General features: G+C 36.5%; 1 protein-coding gene across 13 annotated transcripts in view; it reads right to left on the bottom strand.

The window, feature by feature from the left end:
- Grip1 (glutamate receptor interacting protein 1) overlaps positions 1–22,009 on the bottom strand; it is a 633,384-nt gene that overhangs the window by 259,271 nt on the left and 352,104 nt on the right. The window contains exon 1 of one of the 13 annotated variants that reach the window (XM_003475943.5): positions 7,200–18,178. The exons of 11 other annotated variants lie outside the window; for them this stretch is intronic. In XM_003475943.5, the coding sequence (XP_003475991.4) occupies positions 7,200–7,254 (55 nt within the window). In that variant the 5' untranslated portion in view covers positions 7,255–18,178. Of the gene's footprint in view, positions 1–7,199; positions 18,179–22,009 lie in introns of those variants that run through there. One more of the 13 variants, XM_063255093.1, reaches the window with a different exon arrangement.

The following is a 22,009-nucleotide window of genomic DNA, read 5'->3' on the forward strand; positions in this document are numbered from 1 at the left end:
TACTACACAGTCACATTATCTAATAATAGTATGGGCTAATATGTACTAATGAGTAAAATATTGGGAAGAAAATACAGGATAGATATAATAAAATTTTAAGTCTTATGAAAAACATGCAGACAATAGGGGAGATGAACATATGTAAAACAAACACACTGACCCCATATCAATATGAAATCAAAGGGAAGGGGAGGGCAAGGAGGGTAATAGGGTGTGAAAATGATAAACCATATTTGTTAGTTGCATGTACAAAGCTACTCCATAGAACCAATTTTTTTAAAAGTGAAAAAGAAAAGGGAAATCATAGTACACACCAGTAATCCCAGCACTCTGGAAGGCTGAGGCAAAATTCCAAGTTTAAGCACAGCCTGGGCAAATTAATAAGATCCTGTCTCAAAGTGAAATGTACCTCAGTCTTAGTGTACCTCAGTGCAAAGGCCCTGAGTTGAAAGCCCAGTACAGCAAATGATAATAATAAAAACAATTAAAAAGTAAATGGAATAATATGTAAATCAACTTGTGTTGGCTTCCATCATAACATTATTAGCCTATCTGTAGAAATACTATATTATTTTTTCGTAAAATACATTTTTGCTTTGAAACTGGGGTAGAAATTTCCTTAGCACAAATTTTACTTATTATATTCTTCTTCATGAATTTAGCTAGCTAATAATCTAGTATGAATTATTAATGAGAGCTCTTTTCATTTTCTCATACCTCAAGAAACTTTGGGTGGGCATCACTGAGTAGGACCACTTTGTTGTTCTTGTTTTCTGTAATAGCAAGTCTGAATATTCACTTTTCATTCAAAAGAGAAAGTAACATTCTTTAATAAGCTACACGCAATAAACATCTGCATGCATGGTTTTTCTTTTCAATATATAATATTGATTCCCTAATGAAGTAATTATGAAAGTAATTTAGCAAATATAGAATATTAATTTCAAGTTTAACATAGAATTCATATGTATTTAGGCAAAATAGATCTAAGATTAAATTTATTTTTTTAAGAAAGAAAAGTGGATTCCAAACACTGACTGCTCTCTAAATCCTAAAAAAAGTTCAGAATACCATTTTTTCCCCAGAAAAAAGCAGATATTATGCCTTATCTAAAACAGTTGGAAATTTCTAAGATATATATTTCTATGAGACTGAAGTGAATATGCTACAATAAAAATTTCTAATAAATAAGCTGCAATAAAAAGTTAATCTTGTTACAGTTAACACGAGCATACTACCTTATGAAATATTTTTGAAAAATGATTTTCATTTTACAGGTGAAAAAACAGATTCAGTGAGAAGGATCAGAGGGGTTGTTATTGGTATTACAATTATTAATATTATTATTTTTTCTTTTGGTCACATTTGCAACAGCAGGAGAGCTAAGACAGGATAACACATCTTCCATCCTGTTGTCTATTTCAGGTGTATTTGTTCCTCTCGCATCACATGGATGCTGGGAGAGTCATATAATATTGTTTTGTTGGATTCCTTCTTATTTTCATTTTTTGGTACCAGGGGTGGAATTCATCCCCTCAAGCTCGCCAGGTAGGTACTGTGCCCCTGAGCTGTGTCCCTCGCCTCCTTTCTTATTTTTCTACCCGAGCAGGTCTGTAGTTCTCTTTCCTTCTCTTCATATAGTATAAATGATGGTAAAAAGGAAATGTGGGGTCTTGTCTAATTTCTGTGAACTTAGAAATGTGCTTTAATTTCTCTGAACCTCTGCTTTCTTTATCTGTATGAGGTAGTAGTAGTAATAATATTGTTGGTAGAATTAAATGAGCTAGTACATGAAAAGTGTTTGGAAAAGTGCTTGGCACATAGTAAGGGTTCATTAAATGTGAGTTGTCTACTTTTCTTTCTCCTAAACATTTTCCAAAGTGTATAAGTTAATAAATTAGAATACCTGTTCTTAATCGCTCTTTCTTTTCACTGAAATAAACCAGCTATTTTTTCCTAATCAGCCACAATATTTCAGAAGGGCTGAATTTCTTTGGTTCCTAGAAGGGTTTATACAAGATAGAGCCAAATATTTCATCTGAAGGTGATAAAGCATTCTAGCACTGAACTCCCATTCAGAAGATGGAGGAGAAACATACATGCCACTACAATAAGCCTAGCAAGTTTTATTGAAGAAAAACTTCAGATCACTAGGGTGTAAAGCAGTCAAAGCCGCTGATCATCCTAAATTCCCTCAAAGTGCTGGTCCAGAAGCACAGCAAGAAATTCTTCACACATAGCCAACACTATCCCCAGCACTTGCTGGAGAATAACCTTCACCTGGTACTGTGTTGCAAAGTTCTCCTATTCACATGCAATCTCTTTATTTGAGAGAGAAATGTAGTCCATGTCCTAGCAACAAATCAAACTCCAACAAAATAAGAAAATCTTATTTATAGGCTAGAATGACAAATAAGCTAAATAAAATGGCTTTGATGGTGTGAAATTAAGGGCAGAGGTAAAGGAGAAAGAATGTTTTCAGGCGAGATTTCAAAAGGGATGGAAAGTTAATGAGGTGGAGAGATACAGTCAAGCTGTTCTAGATGGCAGGATCTGACAGAGGAGGACGGTGAGGGTTAGCAGAGGGATGAGGAGAGACAGACAGGGGAGATGAGATCCAGGAGAGAGAAAGCATTCTCAACCCAGATGATAAACAATTCTGAGTCAGATCACAGAGTAGATGAAGAGCCATTAGAGGAGAAAGCTGAATGAGGCATGAGACGAGACACAGACTGATGGGATAGTGCAGAGGGACTGGAACAGAAAACTTGAGGCTATTGAAAACAGAGCCATCACGTTCAGACCATAACACTGCATTCAATGATTGATACAGAGTTGCTTGGATTAAAACATTTTTCACACTAGTAAAGACAGAAAGTATTTTTCTTCTTCCATTAAGACAAACAAATTAAACATATTATTGCATTTGATTGAGATTACACATAGGAAACAATTTTCTGAATAGCAGAATGTCAAAGAATCTCAGAGTTTGAAGTGGTTCAGAGGTGACCTGAATAGTCACTTGAAAGATAACTAGAAACTGTTCATGTTAGAGAGAATTAAGAACAATATTGCTGGCCGAAAACGATGATTGAATTTCAGTTCTCTCTAGAGACAAGTCCTAGATTACTGTCTGGCCTTCCCTTTCAGGCATGATGGTTCCATGATTGGGGCACGTATAAAGATCAAAGATTGAACAGAAGAGAATGTGGGTGTGATCAAAACACACAGTCTTTTAATTTCACTCAGCACCAGCGGATAAAGCCATACCCAGGCATGTCCAGGTGGCAGAGAAGGAAAGATGCTGAAGTTGGGAGGAGAAACCAGAGAGGAAGAAGGGAGAAAGAAAGCACAATACTCAGTGGGGAGCGATTGGGTGCGGGCCACAGACATCTCACTCCGACACCCTGCTGGGATGGAAGTCAGCAGGACTGTCTGGAATAAGCTAATAGGAAAGGGGCCTGCACAGTTAATTGGATTCAAGGCCATGTGTGTATTTGGGAAGGGAGAGCATGTGAAGGCAAATTAAAAATAAAATGACACTGAGGTCAGCTCTGATGAAAAAATTTAAATTTATGCTAACATGAAGGTAGAGATTTGGCAAGTGTTTTGAGCCTGTGGGGATAACACTGGGAGATGCAGTAGATAACAAAAAACATAAAAGATGATTGGAGCCACGCTCTCTGTGAAATGTCAGTAAATATTAATTGGCTGTTGTTGACATTGGTAGAGCAAAGCATGTAGACGGAAAATGCCATGGCCAGCAGAGCATGAAAAGTCTAGATCTCTGAACTAAAAACAGCACTGCCTGAGAGAGAACGAAGTAGTCTCAGCAGTCACCAGAACAGAAACGTTTCTTTACATACAAGGCCAGCCTGCCTCAAAGCAAAGTAATGACATGGTGACAAGTGAAAAAAGAACAGAGCTGCAGGAGCCATGAGAGTAGATTCCGCTCTCTGGGCTCAGACTCTCTTCTCCTGCAATGCTGCAGCCCCCAGCAGGACTCTCACAGGGAAGCAGCGGGGCAGATAGGCACTAGGAGCCCAGCTTGACTCACACAAGAAAATGTCTTTGTCAGATGTGGCTGAGAAGCTAAGAAAATGTTATTTTTGGATTTGGCTGCAAGGTAAGATAATCCGTAGATAAGTTTCACTCAAGAGGTAGTGGGGGAGAGCAGTAGCATGTCTTCTGTGAATTTCAATATCAGGTGCAAAAGAAAACTTTTGACAGTAGTTGGTTTTTCGTGACTCAATGTTCCTGTCATAATGGCAGAGACAGACTTTTGGGCAAAGGCTATTTTCTTTTTACTATATACTGGCAGGGCCGTGAAAAGGCAAACTAACTGAAATGCTTACTTGAAGCTTTAATGAGACAAAGATTAAGTTTCCAAGTTCGAAAAGTGCTAGGTTCATCCATAGTGTGGTCTGCTCCCATATCATGAATTGTGCATTCATGTGAGAAGAACCCCAGAATTTATTTGTCTGTAAAATACAGACAAATAGATCTTTCAAAATTATACTTCAGTAAAGAAAAATGTGTTTATTGTTCAGCAACAAACTGATTAAAAATGCTTGATATATCTATAAAATATGCTAGCACAGGATTATAGTGCAAAAATGTCAGTGCCTAGTACACAGTAAGTACCGAATAGGTATTTTTTAAATGAATAAACTGATAATGAACATAGATAAATACATCAAATACTAAGAATGAGGATATCTGTAAGACAATAGTTTTCCTTTACTTGCATCTTTTTCTTCAGAAAAGTAGAAAATACTGCAACTGTCATGTTGCTTTTCTAAGGGGTAACAGCAGCCACAAATAGCAAAGTAGTTTCAAAGACATGAGATAAACCTTTTCCCTCCTAAGATCCAGGTAACGTTTTAGCTGCAAGGGGTCTAATAAAGTTCATGAAGCAGTTCCTAAGAAATCTTAGAAAATTCATATGTCACACTACTTTCAATTAGACAAACCCAATTCATTTTAACAGTTTCAAAGCACATCTTATGTTCAGAGCACTGTGTTAAATATCTGGAAGAGTATCAGGTGCAGCCCTCAAAGGAGATAAAGAGAGACGTGTGTTTGGGTGTAGGGGGTGAGGGTGTGGGTGTTGGGTGGGTAGGGAGGATGAGACAGGGAAGAAATTCCATCCGAGTATGTATCTGTCTCCAGCCTGAAACACCTGACAAGGGGAAAGTCAAGAAACTACCACCATGGGTAAGGGCGGGGTTCTGGAACTCTGTGAATTCACTTTGGAACAACAGGTAGCATTGCTGAGAGTTGAACTTTGATAAGGCAGTTCAGAGATGCCAAGGTAGAGCACTACATTACTCAACGCATTTTTTCAAACATGTGAATATCCAGCCAAACACAAAGAGCCCAGTTACAGCAAACTGATTCCACACTGAGATTTTATTTTAATCATGAATTGGCTGTCTTATGCAGTACCAAATAGAACAGACATACGGATGGGGGAAGTACAAAGAAAATGTTAATATTTCCTCAACTGTCTAGATTTTTAACAGCTCAGTTTCTCTTCACTTGAAGTTATCTATGCTTCCATAAGATTCAGAGAACTGGAAAAAGTTAAAAGTAGTGATAAGAACTAAAAACTATTTGGGTTCACTATCTTCTTAGTATATGGAACTTTGAATTTATGATGCACATGAATAGAAAGAAAATATTGATTGTCTCATGATTATGGTATAAGAAGACAATCATTTTCTCAATACCAAGATAAGCAAATACTAAAATTGGCTAGAAAAAAGAAGTTTTTAGAATAAGAAACCTATCTTTTGTAAGTCTTAACCAAACCTGTAACATAAAGAATAGCCTCTTAATTGACATTTGTAAAATGTACATTTAAAAAAAACCTGCACATTTGTATCAACTGCATAGGATAGAGTTTAAAGCCCCATCCTAACAGTTTAATTTAAATTGATAGTCTTTCCTATGTTCTTCTCAAAAAGCCTTTCAAAGAACTCATTTTGCTATCCACACAGCTTACAAATGCTTTCAGTAAGTTGGTATATAGTATTTAATCTCTTTTCTGTTATTGAATCCAGATCTATTTCTCACTATTTGCTTTGTGTTCATTCTTCTGCCAAATAAAATATTAATTGCATTTTTAGCTGCACTGCTGGTGATCAAAGACCTGTGATGTCAAGCTAAACTGATAGAAATAGCATCCATTAACATATTTATAGGTTCAGAGCTTCTAGAGCATAATTACATTCATTAATTACTCGACAGTACTCTATTACAAGCTAGGAAAGAAAGGCATTTACAGCTACATACTTTTATTCACAGTGAAGTTTCTCTTTTAATATTTTCTCTAAAGAAGATACTATGTACAGGAACTAATTAATGCAAGACTTGTATCCATCTATCATCTATCTATCTATCTATCTATCTATCTATCTATCTATCATCTATCTATCTGGATTTTGCAAGCAGCCATTCACTAACTTTGTAATAGAAGGCACAAAAAGTAAATGAGATACAATGACTACAGTGATTTCAAAGGAAAATATATTTCAAATATTACAGAGAGACTTAATTAACGTTTTTGAGTTCTAAGAGAGACGTTCTCAAGCCAATAATTCTTCATTCTAAAATTCAGAGCAATGATTTGTACTTTGATAAAAAAAACTTCTTCAAAAATCACACAGGCATTTCAAAATACCTATATTTTTGAACATGTAATGTTAATGCATAAAAAAATTAAAACTGTCTTGGGGAAAAGCTTATGAAATGTTGGAAATTAATAGAACAAACAATTATGCTGTGGGTTTACCAACTGTGCGAGTCCAGATGCTGCCAGGTGCATTTAGTACATGTATCATGGAAAGGACGGAACGCACACTTGACTCCTCTTGACCAGTTAATCAGCATGCGAAATGACGGTTTCCCATAATAACTTCAGCCCTGGACTCGAACACATTTTCTTTTCAGCAAGGAATCAAGTCATTAAAACAAAAAATCACACATCCTGGTTCATGATTTCAGCATAAACATAACCAGCATGTACAGGACAGAAAGCAAAGCTGTATCCATATATATATTACATCTTTCTCTGAGTTCTTTGTTGCTGAGAATAAATTCTAACGGCGGTCATATTTGAAAGTAAAAACCATTAAACTGTGTTTATAGGATGCTGCAACAGACTTGCTGGGTAAATAACAAGGAAAGCACAATACCTTTAGTAAGTCGTCTCAGAATTTGACAACGGCATTTAAAAGAGACAGCTATCATTCTTGCTCACTGCTTTCTCTGGCAAAGTGTACTCAGGGCTCTGCTCTGGTGGCTGCGGCGGCAGCAGCATATGAATTCCTCGCGCACATACCAGGAGAAAGGTGGTCCCAGTGGGGAGTGACAAAGCTTAATTCCTCGTGGCTGATGCAGAGGTCCGCTACATGTCATCTGGCAAAGCTGTGTCATTCACTACTACTACCACCCTGCCCGCCACAGCCTCCTCCCCCTGCACAATCACAATGGCTTAGAAAATAAGGCTGTTTCGATAGCAACAAAGCACCAAATTGTGTAAAGCCGGGACAACGCTGAGAGAGGAGCCATTCCATAAATCTAACACTAAGCGCTGTGCAGTGCATTCTGTTTCAGGCAAAAGGCTGTGTATCCCAGCCGTGTATCTGCACCACCCCTTCCTCTTAGCGTCCATCAGCATCCTTCATAGATTTAATTTAATGAGAAATGAAAGCGAGATGCTGTACTCTTACTTGAGGAAGAAATGTATGTATCGTATACTATGTTCTTTAATAATGACCACCACCAAAAGAAGGCAAAGGAGGAAGGTAGTTCATCTTTGTGATTTAGGAAGGAGTCATAGTTTTGCCTATAGAAGGGAAACAACCCGTTAATAGAGTCAGAAAAATCTATCTGTCACTTTCAAATCCATGAGGGGCAAAGTATTACAGGTTTGTGCATGGAATACAGATTAAGGGATGAGCTCAGGAAGGACGGAGCAGCAGGCAGCTGAAGTCCAACCCCTCCAGGCTCCCTTTCCAAAAAGGTTCTTGGCTGAAAAGCAACATAGGCAAGACTGTTTCTAAAGATCAGGAATAAAAGCAAACAAAGCCAAGTATTTCTATTTTTAATGTACTTTATTATTCTATTCTCCATCAGGCCACCTCTAAATCAGTCTTCTTATGCAAATAAAATGGTCTTGGGACACAGCAGGTATTCGTGAGTATCTGCTCCAGTGGAGTGAAGAGCAAATTAACAAACCCTTTACAATCCATTCACAAAGTGACAAGAAGGCGGAGCACATTTCTTCATCTGCCACCACCAGCCTACTCATGATGTGTAGTCAACACACGCTGACATTTGGTATGGAATTCTAATTAAAACTGAGAAATCTCCCACAGGAATTAACACAAACTTTCAGTTTTAAGTTCCTCTGCCTAGGAATGTTAAAAAAAAAAAAAGAAAAAAGAAACAGTCAATTAGTCAAAATGAAAAGACATCACTGTCTAAACTTTTTGATTAATATTTCTAGGACTTATGTGAATTATTCATATAGTTTTATTCTGTATTCTTCAGTCTGTTTTTAAAAAAACTTACAAGCTGGTTTCTAAAATAACTTCCAATTGCCAAATTTAGAGCTAGAGTCTTCTCCTCTTCATTCATAAATTCCATATTAACTCAAATATTATCAACTTACTGATTTGAAGCATATGGTTTTGTTTCAAGTCCAACAGAAAAATAATCTATGAATGAAAAACATGCTAAATATAAATTCTACCTAAAAGTCAGAATTCCCTTACCAGGGATGGTGCAGCTAAAGCAATCAGCAACAGCTAATCAATAGGAAAGCTGATCTTAAATGGACTGGAGGGCAGAATCTACTGCTTCTAATAGCTCCAATTAACATGTATCAGTTTTTGGATTGCAACCCTTGTCACTTCTACCCCTTTCAGAGTATCTTTAGAAACATTTTAGGCCCCTAGATATTTTTTGCTCTAAATAGAAATATATCTCAGTGTATCTCAGTGCTACTGAAATGTGTTATTAGCTAAAGTGAGATAAATCTAGTGAACTCCCCTCAAGATCCTTCCCCAAATCTAACATCTTTCCTAAACTTCAGGCACTCAGAATATGCAGCTGTCAAACAGTATTAGTAAATCTTGCCCATGGAACATTAACACTCTGGTCCATTTTATTAATGTCTATTCAAATAAACTCAAAAAATCATACAAGAATCTCTGTCCCCTGCTGTTATGCAAACTCAGATCTAATTTGCTTCTTCTTAAGGCTAAAATTATCAACTATCACCCCCTCCCCCACTAATACATCCAGGTTTTTTTTTTTTTTTTTTTTTTTTTTTTTTTTTTACAGCTTTGTCCTCTGATCTCCAGAAAGTATTTCAGAACTATTAAAATGTCTTCTTTTTCTTCAGGAATCATAATCTATCCTAAAGCACTTTAAAGATTCCTAAGGGCCCAAGCTAGGGGATTTTTCTATTTCTCCTTGGACTGTGAAGCCAACCTATATATATCCTGTTCACTAGCTCAGTCTCAGCTCCAGAAATCAAACTCCTAAAATAGTCTTTTTCCAGGAAATGAAGGAATCTGCCATGTCTTGTCTCTTTGGTGCTCAGATTTCCATGGGAGCCACTCCCTGTTAGCCTTCTTGTCCTAAACCTTTTGTCCTCTTTTGCCTAACAAAAACTTAGCCCCAGATCCTAAAATTTAGTTCTGGAACATGCCTCCTAGTAGTGCAAAGTTTCTCCCTCACAATCTGCCTCTCTTAGGCCAAAAGCTGTAAGTGGCCAAGGGTGCTGGTGGAACTGGACCACTATCTCCTAATATGAGCCCCCCTGAGCAGAGGGATCTACATTTCTCGGCCACAAGGTTAATGTAAATGTCTTTGGACATACACAGTAAGTGTATGTCATGACTGATTACAATGGTTCGGTTTTCCACATGGCTCAAACTTTACAGCATACTCTTTGAGAATCACCAAGTAGGCCTATGGAAACATAACACAACTAAAATAGTACAAAATATGTTTCTGATTTAACTCCAGCAGGATCTGGAAAGAGTGGCTTAATTCAAGAGATTTATCTTTTAAAAAACATAAAAAGCCCTCATCATATGAAAACATGGGTTTGCCAGATTGGGAAAACATTAATCCCTTAAAATGACAATTTATTTCCAAGTTTCTTTATAATATGAATTGTCCTAAAGTATAAGTATGCTATGTTTATATAGAATTTAACAGATTACAAAGCACTTTATGTATAAATACATAATGTGTTATTGGAAAGACCTTTATGTTTCTTTGTTCCACATAAGGAAACTGGTTCTCAGAGACAGTGTTTTTCATCAAGGTCACTGGGTAATAAATGGTAAAGAACAAGAAAAACCAAGCTTATTTCCTATTTGGCTGAAAATTCTTTTTACTCGTTTGTTTCCAAATGTTTCCTTTCCACTGAAAGAAAAATGTGATCCAGATTATGAGGAGGTGTAGTTAAATGAACAAAGAACTTCTCTAAATACAGTTACAGTTTTGACAGGCAGGAACAAAGTTAATACATCCTCTGTCCTTCCTGTCTCCCCTGCCCATGCCCATGTGGACCTGAAGCACAATGAAGTTGTCCAGAGCCATCATAAATCAGAGGAGCCAGGGTCTGAAGACAGGTAAGACAGTATCCTTTTGGTACAAGACCATCATGTACCAAGTATTTAGTACAACTGTCTTTTTGCTGGGTTTCTCTCTTTGTCATTCCTGTTTTAAAGTATTTTTAATATCACCGGCATTGATAGTATGGTACTAATTTCCTCATGGAATGGGACAGGAAGAAGTATGGACAAAATTCAAAATGAAACAACCAAAACAACACTTTCTCACCGTCTCAAGAATACCAATATTTCTTAATAACAAAGTGTGCGACACATCAGTGAGTGAATACACACAACACATTTTATTTTAAAAATCTTTCTCATCTTTTCAAGTCTTTTCCATTGTATTCATTATTCTGTGTAACATCTTCATTGCCAAAATAAACACTGCTATTTACATATTCTTCTGGTTATTTACAAGAAACACCATAGACCCCAAGTTTCGTTTCATATACCTACCTGAGAGTTTACCTAAAAATAAACACAGCAATGGGCTTAGCTCCATAAAATATACTGTATTATTTGATATCTGTAGAGTCATCGGATTGATGTACTGTAATTTGTATTTTCTCACTGATTCAATAAATCTGTTACAAAGCTCAGTTGATGGATCTTATTTGCTTGCTTGTTTTCAACTACTACCTTTTGTTTTCTTTGAATACAATTGCTTGAAAATATATAACATGTTTAGGTCATTATTTAGACAGCACAGGACATCTTAAACTGGCTAATATTTTTTCTCCCTAGCTAATAATTTTGGGGCATTTCTCAAATCTTCAGGATATTTTGAATATCATGCTCTTAAATGTATAAAAAATAGCTCTTCTCAGCTCCTATGGACAATCATCTCAACTTATCCTTAACTTACTGTAATGAGTCATTTTTATTTTCCTTTCTAAAGAGAATGAAAACAACTATGGCCTGCAAACATGTTACAGTTCTTGTGATCACTATCTGCTACTTAATTCATGGCATGTGTCAATGTGAGATCACATATTAAGAACAGAACAGAGGCAGCCTCCAAACAGAACTATAGTACAGGACCATTACAAAGAGCAAGACTGAGTCTGCTGACACAATTCTAAAGAAATCAATACTTGGTGCAATTGTCCAAGACAAGATTTATCAGGTATTTTCTTTACAAATATTCTATAAGGAAATATTTTTGTAGAAGCAATGATGCCTTTTAGGAAGTGTTGTTAGGACAAACTTGCAAATTTACAGTGATTCAAAAACACCTCTGCTCTGAGCCTCTTGCATGCTGGGATATAAAGGAGTGAGCATAATGCACATTCCCCGTGTTATTTACTTATCTAGTCGGGGCTCTAACGCCCTTCACAGTGCCCAGGAAAGAAGGTTGCCTCTGCTTCACAAGAGGTCAACAAAGCTAGAGGTATGTAAGAAGCATAGAAATTTGTAAATTCAAAGCACTTAGTGGGAAATAAACGTTTAAGAATGACACATGTAGAAATTGAGAATTGCAGCATAAGAGGAGATTTGCTGGAAAGTATCCCCCCAAAAGGCAAGCTTACACCTAATGAGACTTACGGAGCCACTGAATAAAGAGAGGATAGTGTGTGACTGGTAGCGAGTATGAGGAGTCAGTGTCTGACTTGAGTCCTGAGTTTATTATCAAATGGCTGTGTGACCTGGAGCACCTCTTTGTTTTTCACTTGTAAAATGGTGAAAATCATTTCTAGGGTTGTTTCAATTACTTGTAGGCACAAAGAATAGTAAAAACCTTATTAATCACTATATATTTCATAGGCAATACAATTGTGCAACCTGGCATTTAGTCACAGAGCCCACAGTCTTCCTTACATTGGCTCCACTTAAAGAGCATGGATTACTTTGTTGAGGAAAATCACAAGCGTGTGGAGGCTTAACAAAACAATCATTTTTCAATGGAATCTTTCAGATCACAATGGCATAACTCATCTAGTCCCTTCAATTCCCACAACTTTTTCTACTCTCATGCCTCTTCTTTCTTGACGCTAAATGATGTCATTCTCCCTTGGTTTTGTTACACCATTTGACCACCATTTTTTAGCATTTAGTCTACTCTCAAGTGTCAGCAATGACCTCTCTACTTTGGCTCCCAGATCTTGATCATCAGCCAGATTTGCTCACTCCACAACCACCCTGCCTGATGCTTCATTCTAAGCTATGTGAGCGCTCATCATGACTATCTCAGACCAGACTTGTCAAATCAGGTTCCTCATTTTCTCCTCGTCAAGATGCTGGCTTCTCCTCTTTGACATTATCATCATCTCTCTCAGTAGTCCACTCCTTTCAAGTCCACTGTTTAAACGGTCAGTACCTGGGCCAGGTCTGTGTGGTTACTGCACATGTAAATTTCCTTTTATAGACATTTATCAATGGCGTTGTTTACTGACTGGTTTGCTCTAGGCTTTGGTGCATTAGGCTCACATAGTGATATTTCTGCCTAACTCAGCGGCCAACAATTGTTTCTCATTTTTTGAAAATGTTTTAAATTTTATTTTAAGGAGGATAAAACAGAATAAAACCAATAAAAACAAACCAATGTAAGAAATACAGGACTTCAAAACATTACACAATCAATTATAGTTACCATAATACCATATATTGATGTCTACAAAATAGCTGCAGATAACTTCAGACATATTAAAAATCAAACCACAGAATAGAATAGAAACAATAGAAACAAAACAATGAATGCAATAAACAATGGATGCAAAACAATAGTAAAGCCTAAATTGCTACCATAATATATCTTGCTATGTTTAAAATAGGTGCTCCTGCCATAGGATTTGACATAATCAAGCAAAATAAAGGAGAATAAAACCCAACAAAACAATGGAACAATATAGGACTTTCAAAACAATATCATAGTGAATCAACAAAGGCTACAACCCTCAAAAGGAGATCCTTCCTAGGTGCCATACTGCGTATCACTATCTTCTGAATCCATGACCACTGGCTGTAGATCTGCAATGTTAGGGAAACACCAAAGCCCCACAGGCATCCAATTGCATTGCACTTCGAAATCTATCATCACAGCCTGTGTTTCTCCAGATAAGCTGATTGCTTAGTGCAGTGGGGAGGTAGGGAGGTGGAGATTGGCATTTCTGTTTGCCAGCCCGTGTGTCAGAACGGACTGGGGTCTGTTTGTTTTAGTCTGGTGATGTCCTGTGCATGGCACTGGTTCCAGGACTGAGCCTGCTTCCTCATGTGGCCTTGTTCTCTCTACCCCCAGTCCGTGAATGGCCAAGAATCTTCATGTTAACTAAGGTGGTACATCTAACTTTTTATAAAAATCTGAAGCAGTGGCTTGATTTTTGTGGATCACTTTTGTGACAATCATACAAGTATAAAGCAGGAAGCACTGCTTTACTAAATAAGCTGTGTGTGTGTGTTGTGTGTGTGTGTGTGTGTGTGTGTGTGTGTGTGTGTGTGGTTTAGTAACTCCTTCTCTGAATTTAGCATGCACCTAGCAAACAGCCAATGTTCATACATTGTCACTGACTAAGTAAATATATGTGAGCTTCCCTTCTGGTGGTTGTCTTTAATGTGCAATACTGTTTTTAAAGCCTTTCTACAAAGATGAAGCCAACAAATTACCTTAAAAAACAGCAAAATTCTGCCAGGAAATCCTTTGAAATAACATGTTTCTTAAATGTTGTCTATTTATGGAGGTGAGAAGGAAAAAGGAGGTGCCATGAGTGCATCTCAGATTTATTCTTGGTTCTCCTGACCAAATGACTCATAAGGACTCTGCAGTTTTCCAACTATAAAGAAACACACACATTCAAGCTACTTTTTCACTTATCAGAGGTAGCAAAAGTAACCACAACAATAAAAAAAAAAAAAAAACCCAAAGTTACAAGGTATTAAAAGAATTCTCCCTGGCTTGGTTCTATGAATGAAACAGTAAATCCTGAGATTAGATTCTGGTCTAACATGCATAATTACAGACTTGCAGGGATGTAATATAACTTGACAGTGATGGATGCATCTGCTTTTACCATTTCTGTGTGCAGTGGCACATGGCTAAAATAGTAACTCCATCTTCAATAGGGCTGTACCACAACCTCCAAACTGATCTTCTTGAAGGTTTAGCTGCTGTTATGAAGACTTGCACTTGGTGGTACTGGAGTTAAGTGTCCTTTGTAAGAGTGCATGCACTGAATACAACAACAAAGTTTCCACAGTTCCAACACACTCTACACATTCAAGTAAAATTCTATAGATAATATTTTAAAATATCTCATAGATATGTAAAAATCTAAAAGAAAGAGGGAAAAGTATGTCAATATAGTTACTATTTCTATTACAACAAAATGTTCCTTCACTCCTTCAAGCAACATATATCATGGGTCACTAAAACACAAGCAGTAGGTGATAGCTAGAACCACCCACTAGAACAGTTTGATTCAATAACACTGATCGTACTGATGGTAGAAAGTATGAAAGGAGAAAATTAAATATGGGAAATAGATGGCAAAGTGTCACCCATTTTCCTACAAGTTTATTCTTCTTCACAGTAGAACAGTGAATGTATAAATATTGCATTTCCTTTATCCATTCATCTGCTGATGGACAGATAGGCTGCTTCCAAGATTTAGCTGTGGTATTATAAACATGGATATGCACGTATCATTGTAATTTGATGTCTTTAACTGTTGGTAAGATACTTAGGTGGGAAATAGTGGGGTCAAATGAAATTTCTATGTTTAGTTAAGAGGAATCTCCATGTTGATTTTCATACTGTTTGTATTAGTTTATATTCCCATCAATAATGTAGAAAACAGAAGAACCTTGAGACTATATTGTTAAGTGAAATAAGTCAGACACATAAGCTTAAATATTTAATGGTTTCTATAAGGTATCTATAAATAAAGAGCAAAATAAAAGACAGATAACAGAAAATAAGGAAATAGACCTTTTACAGAGGGAAAGGAGACCAAGAGGTGGAGGAAAAAGGAGGGAGGGGCAGGTAAATGGATGAAAATAAAATGAACTAAAATGTGTGATCTACATGCACCTATTCCCCACGAGGAAAGAAACTGTGTATTGCAAACATGTGCCAATAAAAATAAAAAGATGGCAAAGTTGAAAAATGTCGAACAAGATAGGAATCTCAGGGCGCATTTCTTGTGTGGTTACATATATTACCTGTTTAATCTTTGGTAAAAGTTACTATATACCAAAGAGGCCTGCTGGCCACCACAGTGGAACCCATATAAAGATGTGAAAAGATACACTTCCATGTTCCAGAAAAGTACACTTGTGATGATGGTGGATTTTTAACTCAAAACATCATACTCATACTGCAGAACCATGCTGTATGAAATGTCATTTAATTCATATGAATTGCTTATACCTATACAACACCAAAAATCCCCTCTCTTGCTCCTCCTTACAGATAAAACCTTGGTTTTTCTCTGTGGACTTACTCTCAGTCCATGGGTATGAGGGAGTTGGCTACTTATCAGGCCTAAGTACAGCATTCCATCCGCATAGCTACTGAGATGGTCCAGAAATAGGCAGTCCTGCAAGGCAGGCTGATGAGATGAAATTTCAAAAAATTTCTTTGAGAACAACTAGAAATGAAATCTTCACATCCCACTGGGAACAGAAGTTTATAAGCCTGGAGTTGTCACCTTATTATCATTTTGTTAGAAGCCAACTTTGAATCATACCAAGCAGAGGAAAACATAACCCAAATAGAGTGACAGATGCTTGGAGATGCAGTTAGAACATCTCCATCCAGCCATTCCTCATTCATAACAGAATAGAGATTTTGGTAATATGTACTGTGAATATGGTCTGTCTTATGCTAATCCAGTTTGAATTAGTTATTTATTACCTGGGATCAAAAGTCTTCATGAATAAAATTTCAAGCTTCAGATTCATGATTTATAAAATAAGGAGACTGTTCCTCTAAAATCTTTACAGTTCTGCCATTCTACTGTAATAATGAATTCAGCGATTTTATAGTAGTTGTGATGATCAAATAAGACAAATAATAGGAAATTCTTTGTGCTCTACAAATAGCATGAGGGTTTGTTTTAAAATGTTCAAACTCATAAGTTAAGTTCCATTCATATTAGTTATATAACAAGCACTGATTCAGAAAACAAAAGTTTTTACTCTTGTGTTTCTCTCATAGAAAATTAATAATTTTACCCAACGATTTCTATTTAATGATATTTTATTTCTAAGTCTTAACCTCAATCCAGAAGATCTCTTTTCTCACTTAAAAATAGTGCCTGTTATATTTTACTTTTATTTCCATACAAATAACATTGAAGTACTCTCTGGGTATGTTTTGGATACACTTTAAATCACTGATCACTGTATCTGAAAAAAAAAAGGTAAGATGTTTCTTTTATTTTTCTTCAAAGAAGGAAATGGCCCTCTAATAATGTGTAAGTGTATAAAGTGTATTTAAAGTGTATTAAACTGAGAAAAGTGCAGCAATGCAGAGATACAGAAACATTTTAAACCAGGGACATTCTAAACCAGGTCTCTTCTCTTCCCTGGGCATCTTCTTAACATTGGCTTGCTCGAGCCCCTGTATCCTAGCAAGCACAGGTTCCTTTTGTGTTCTGCTTCTGCAGTGGGGCAGAGAGCTACTACAGGGTAGCAAAGAATCACAAATGTGAGTGCAGGACACAGACCAGCTGGTTAGGAACTGAGCAGGTGGCCAGAATGAGGCTCAAAGCCCGGAGAAGACCTCAGTCCGGCTTCCTGTCATGAAATAGGGGGATTACATTGCAAGGGATAGATGGATGGATAGATGCATGGATAGTAAAACGCAGAAGATCACAATTTATTGGGATGCTTGCTATGTCACCATTTTATGACTACACAGATGCAGTGAAGTTAGTCTCTCTCTAATCTTCAGGTTCCTCACCTATGAAATCAGAATGTTCATACTGCTGCTGCCAACTTCATAGGCTTATAATACTGTTATACAGACAATCACATGTACATTTGTATGAAATTTATACAACAGAAATTATATAACTTTATAATTCATGTATAATTATATTTCAAAAATTATATATAATCCATGTATCTATCTTTCTCTTCTCCCATCCTACCAAAAGATTGAACTTATATTTTAAAAAAGTTAATCTCCTAGACAATTCTTTTTAAGGAATCAAGAGACATTGTTGATAACCTTGTACTCTGTTCTACATCATGTGCTATGTCCATCCTAGGTTTTGACTGACAGCTTTGTTTTGCCATATTTAACTTTATTCTCTCCCCCCCCCCAAAAAACAGTAATAAGAACTAAGGAGTAATAAAACCCAAAATGTGTAAATTTTGTTGTAAAAAAGAGAGGGGAAAAAAAAAGAGCTCTAAAGGATACAACAGCAAGTGTGTTTAGGGGTGTTAAATAGCTGACCATATTAATGTTTTGGGTTGCATCATTGAACACAACTGTTTGCAGTCTCACTGTTTGAATGTCCACTTTGTATTCTTTGATACTGTGATTTGAGCAACTATTTCTAAGATGATAATATGGAATCTATTAACTGGTGATTTCTTACTGTTTTTTTTTTTTTTTTTTTGTAGTTCTGTATTACATGTACCCTTACACCGCTTTGTTTTTTTGTGTGTTTTTCTCTTTTCCCTTTTAAATAAAATTTTAAAAAAAGTTAATCTCCATCAATTATAAGAAGCATTAACAAGTTGGAAAATTTATGTGTTACAGCTCAGTAACAAGTCAAGAGATTTTCCATATAATTTGCAGCTGTAACCTTGAAATATATTACTAAGAAGCTTTTAGATGCAAAACATATTCTACATGAAAAATACCACTTGAAACAGAAGATAAGAGGTAGCTTTACATACATACAAAACTTAGGATATAGCCTTGAAAAATCACTCAATCAACGACTGATGGACGCATAATGTTCTAAAAACTGTAAGAAATACAAATGTGAAAAAACACATGACTACTTGTCTGTGAGAACTTATGCTCTAGTTGAGTGAAGATCCAAATAAATGAATCACAAACTGTTTTCAGCGGTACATGTGCTATAAGGCTATTCAGAACAAAGATAGTAAGATTGAAGTCCCAGGATTTTTAGGAAGACTTCCTAAAAAAAAGCAAAATCTCTTATGGAAGCTAGAACAAAATTTAGTTTCATGATAGGAAAAAAAAAAAAAAAACTACACTGTGTCAAAATGTAATATATTGAGTCAAATTCATATATTTAACATTTGATTTCACACATCTCTTTCTCTTCATTTATCTGTACATATGGATATAAGACATTCCATAGAAGTTTTCAGTTCACTTAGCTCTCATAAAATGAGCATTTACTACACTAAAGATGATTCTGTAGTTGTATATGCTTGGATCTGAATATTTTAGCGAGTTATTCTACTTGATCAACCTGTGAAATGTAACAATTGGTCAAGGATAATTTTCACTTTATGAGATTTTTGTATTCCCCAATTTAAAGACAATCTCTACATACTCAATTCCAGTACAATCGCTATTAAATTCCCTGATCTAAACCAATTCAACTTTGTTATTTCTCACGGTAAATTTTTTCGTTAAGCAATACACTTTCAGTCATCTTTCTATAATTTTTTTTTTGTACTGGGGGTCAAATCCATGACCTCATGCTTGCCAAGCAGTCACTGTGCTGCTTGAACTATATCCCCAGTCTGTCTCTATAATTGTGACTGAGAGCAAGAACACAAACTAACAGACACATTAGGATCCCATGATTTATGCTTAGGTGCAGTAAAGAAAAATGTCAAAAGAACACCAAGATTTTCTTCCACACAGCAAGAACAAAAATATCTAATTAAAAATCAAATGCAGAAAAGTTTACTTTCAAGTTTTTACAAGATACTAAAAATACATATATTTCCAAAGGGTAATTGCACCAATCACCTTTTGCCTTTGTTATTGGATGGATATTTGAATGGTTTTTAGGATTGACTCTTATTAAACCTGACATTTACCATGTTCCCAGTATGCCCTTGCCCAGTCACTCTTCCATATTTTTGGTTGTGAGTAATAATTCTTTTTATAAACATTGTCATTTTTCAAATTGCCTTTTTTTGGCTTTGAATTTAATGTTTTATTTTTGAAATGACAATAAAAATAGTCCCCAGGAAAAGAGACCTGCCACAGATTCTTTGAACATGTTTGGAGAATGAAATAGAGGAGCTTAAGTGATCAAAATGGAATCACAAAAAGAAGAAATACTATATAGAAACATGTGCTAATGCAAGTGCACAAATCTCTAAGACCTATTAGGGCTTATGGGAGGCATCATAAAACTAGCGAGCTGGTAAATGTGCAAAGCAGTAAAGTAATAAACAAATGTACTTTAAAATCATAAAAGGTATCATCTAAGTTGGAAAGCAGAGAGACCCGTTTGATAAAATTCATGGTAAATGACAAATTTGGAGTAAATTTATACCCTGCCCCTTCCCTCGCACTCTGCTTTCGTGCTCTATTATCAATCTCTCAGTAGGGCCTAGATTTCAGCTTTGGCACTAACAGACAGCTGGAAAGCAGTGCCATCCACAAATCATTGAACGCCCCTGTGGTGTATTCTCATCCTTGTTCATCAGAAACGGACCCACAGTGCGGCTGCAGATTAGTCAGTTCTCTGTCATGACTACCATACACTTTCTCATTCAGTCCAGGAGTTTCTGTTGTGCAGGTCTGAAGGAAACCTCTGAGGAAGGTCAGATGAAACAAGAATCTGAGTGGAGAATTAAGATGTTGCTTTTCTTTTTGGCACTGCATCTAGGTGTCATCTTGATATAAGACAAACCTTTGACTGCTGTGATGACAGTCAGGGCCAAACTTGCCAGGAGACAAAAGACAATGTCATCTATCTCCATTATTTGGAAATCTCATCTAGCAAAAGATTTATGAAATGTCCCTTTCAGAGGAGATTAAAAAGTAAGAAAAAGATTGAGTAAAGCTTGTTTGGTAATGCATAAAAATGAGATGGATTTTGTAGGCAATGTGGGGCTGACTACATTTGGTTAGAAGTACCACATCTCCATGTCAGTGTCTGTGTGTGTTCATGTGGGTGGGGACTGCCTGGGATCACTAAGAGCCACAGTTGAGAGTTATCCGAAGGGTGACAAGTACCTGATCTCCACAGAGCAGGAAGGACAGCCCAGTGTTCAGAGCACAAGCTCTGCATTCAGACTGCCTAAGCTGCAGTCTAGGAGATGGGCTGGGATACGTGGCCAAGTAACTGTGATTCAGTTTCCCTAATTAGTCATAGAATTGCTATCAGGATAATACAGCGAAGACTCATTCTAAACTGGATATGGTGGCTCATACATACAATTTCAGTGCTCCGAGAGGCCAAGACAGGAGGACCACAAGTTTGAGCTCAGCCTGGAAACTTGGTGAGACCTTGTTTTTAAATAAAAACATAAAAACTGAGCTGACAATGTGGCTTAGTGTGAAGACCTTAGAGTCAAGCCTAGTGCTGGGGATTAGGGGCCGGGGGCATATGCCTATAGGTTCTTCCCTAGAATAGTAGCTAATATGGTATTAAATGCCTGCAAAGCCCTCAGTAACCCAACCTAGAGGGTTTTTGAGAAGATTAAAGATGTTACTATGAACATGTGGTATGGTCCCTGGTTCACAGCAGGTGCTAGCACGTTTGCTATCATTATGGTGCATGTTGGACACTAACAATAAAAACTACTAGTACTTATACAGAGTTCCTTAATATGGCATGTCTTCCTGTCCCAAGAGAGGCAGGTCTTGAACTTATCAGTCACATGCTGACATCTTAATTTAGTTTATCAAATTGGTGACTCAAAGGCCACATACGACCCATAATTTCACTCAGTTTGCCTGTGCTATGTTTAGAAATGATTTGAATTACTTGTACGGACCTTTGCAGTCTATTTAAATTATGGATTTATGTTTTCTCATTTTTTTAAAATTTTATTTAAGGAGAAAAGAAAAAAAAAGCAGAGAAAGGGTACAAGTTATACAGATTTGCAGAAAAAAAAATGAACAGTAGGAAATCACTAGTTAATGGATTACATATTGTCATCTTAGAAATAATTGTTCAAGTCACAAAATTAAAGCTTGTAGAGTGGACATTCCATCAATGATACTGCAAACAGTTCTGTTCAATGATCCAATAAAACTCTGTGATATCATTTTCTATCTTATACACTTAAATATACATGCAGTTATATAGTTTAGAGCACTTTCTTTTCCTCTCTTTTGTACAATGACTATTACACATTTTGGGTTTCATTGCTCCCACGGTTCTTATTACTTTTTTGGAAGAGAGTAAAACCAAATGTGACATAACAGAACAGAATCGGTCAAGTCAAAAGGGTGGACATAATAGATAATGTGA

This window comes from Cavia porcellus, unplaced genomic scaffold, assembly GCF_034190915.1.
Source record: "Cavia porcellus strain 051 isolate PalLab524CR breed Dunkin Hartley unplaced genomic scaffold, mCavPor4.1 scaffold_8, whole genome shotgun sequence".
In the NCBI taxonomy this organism is placed as follows: domain Eukaryota; kingdom Metazoa; phylum Chordata; class Mammalia; order Rodentia; family Caviidae; genus Cavia; species Cavia porcellus.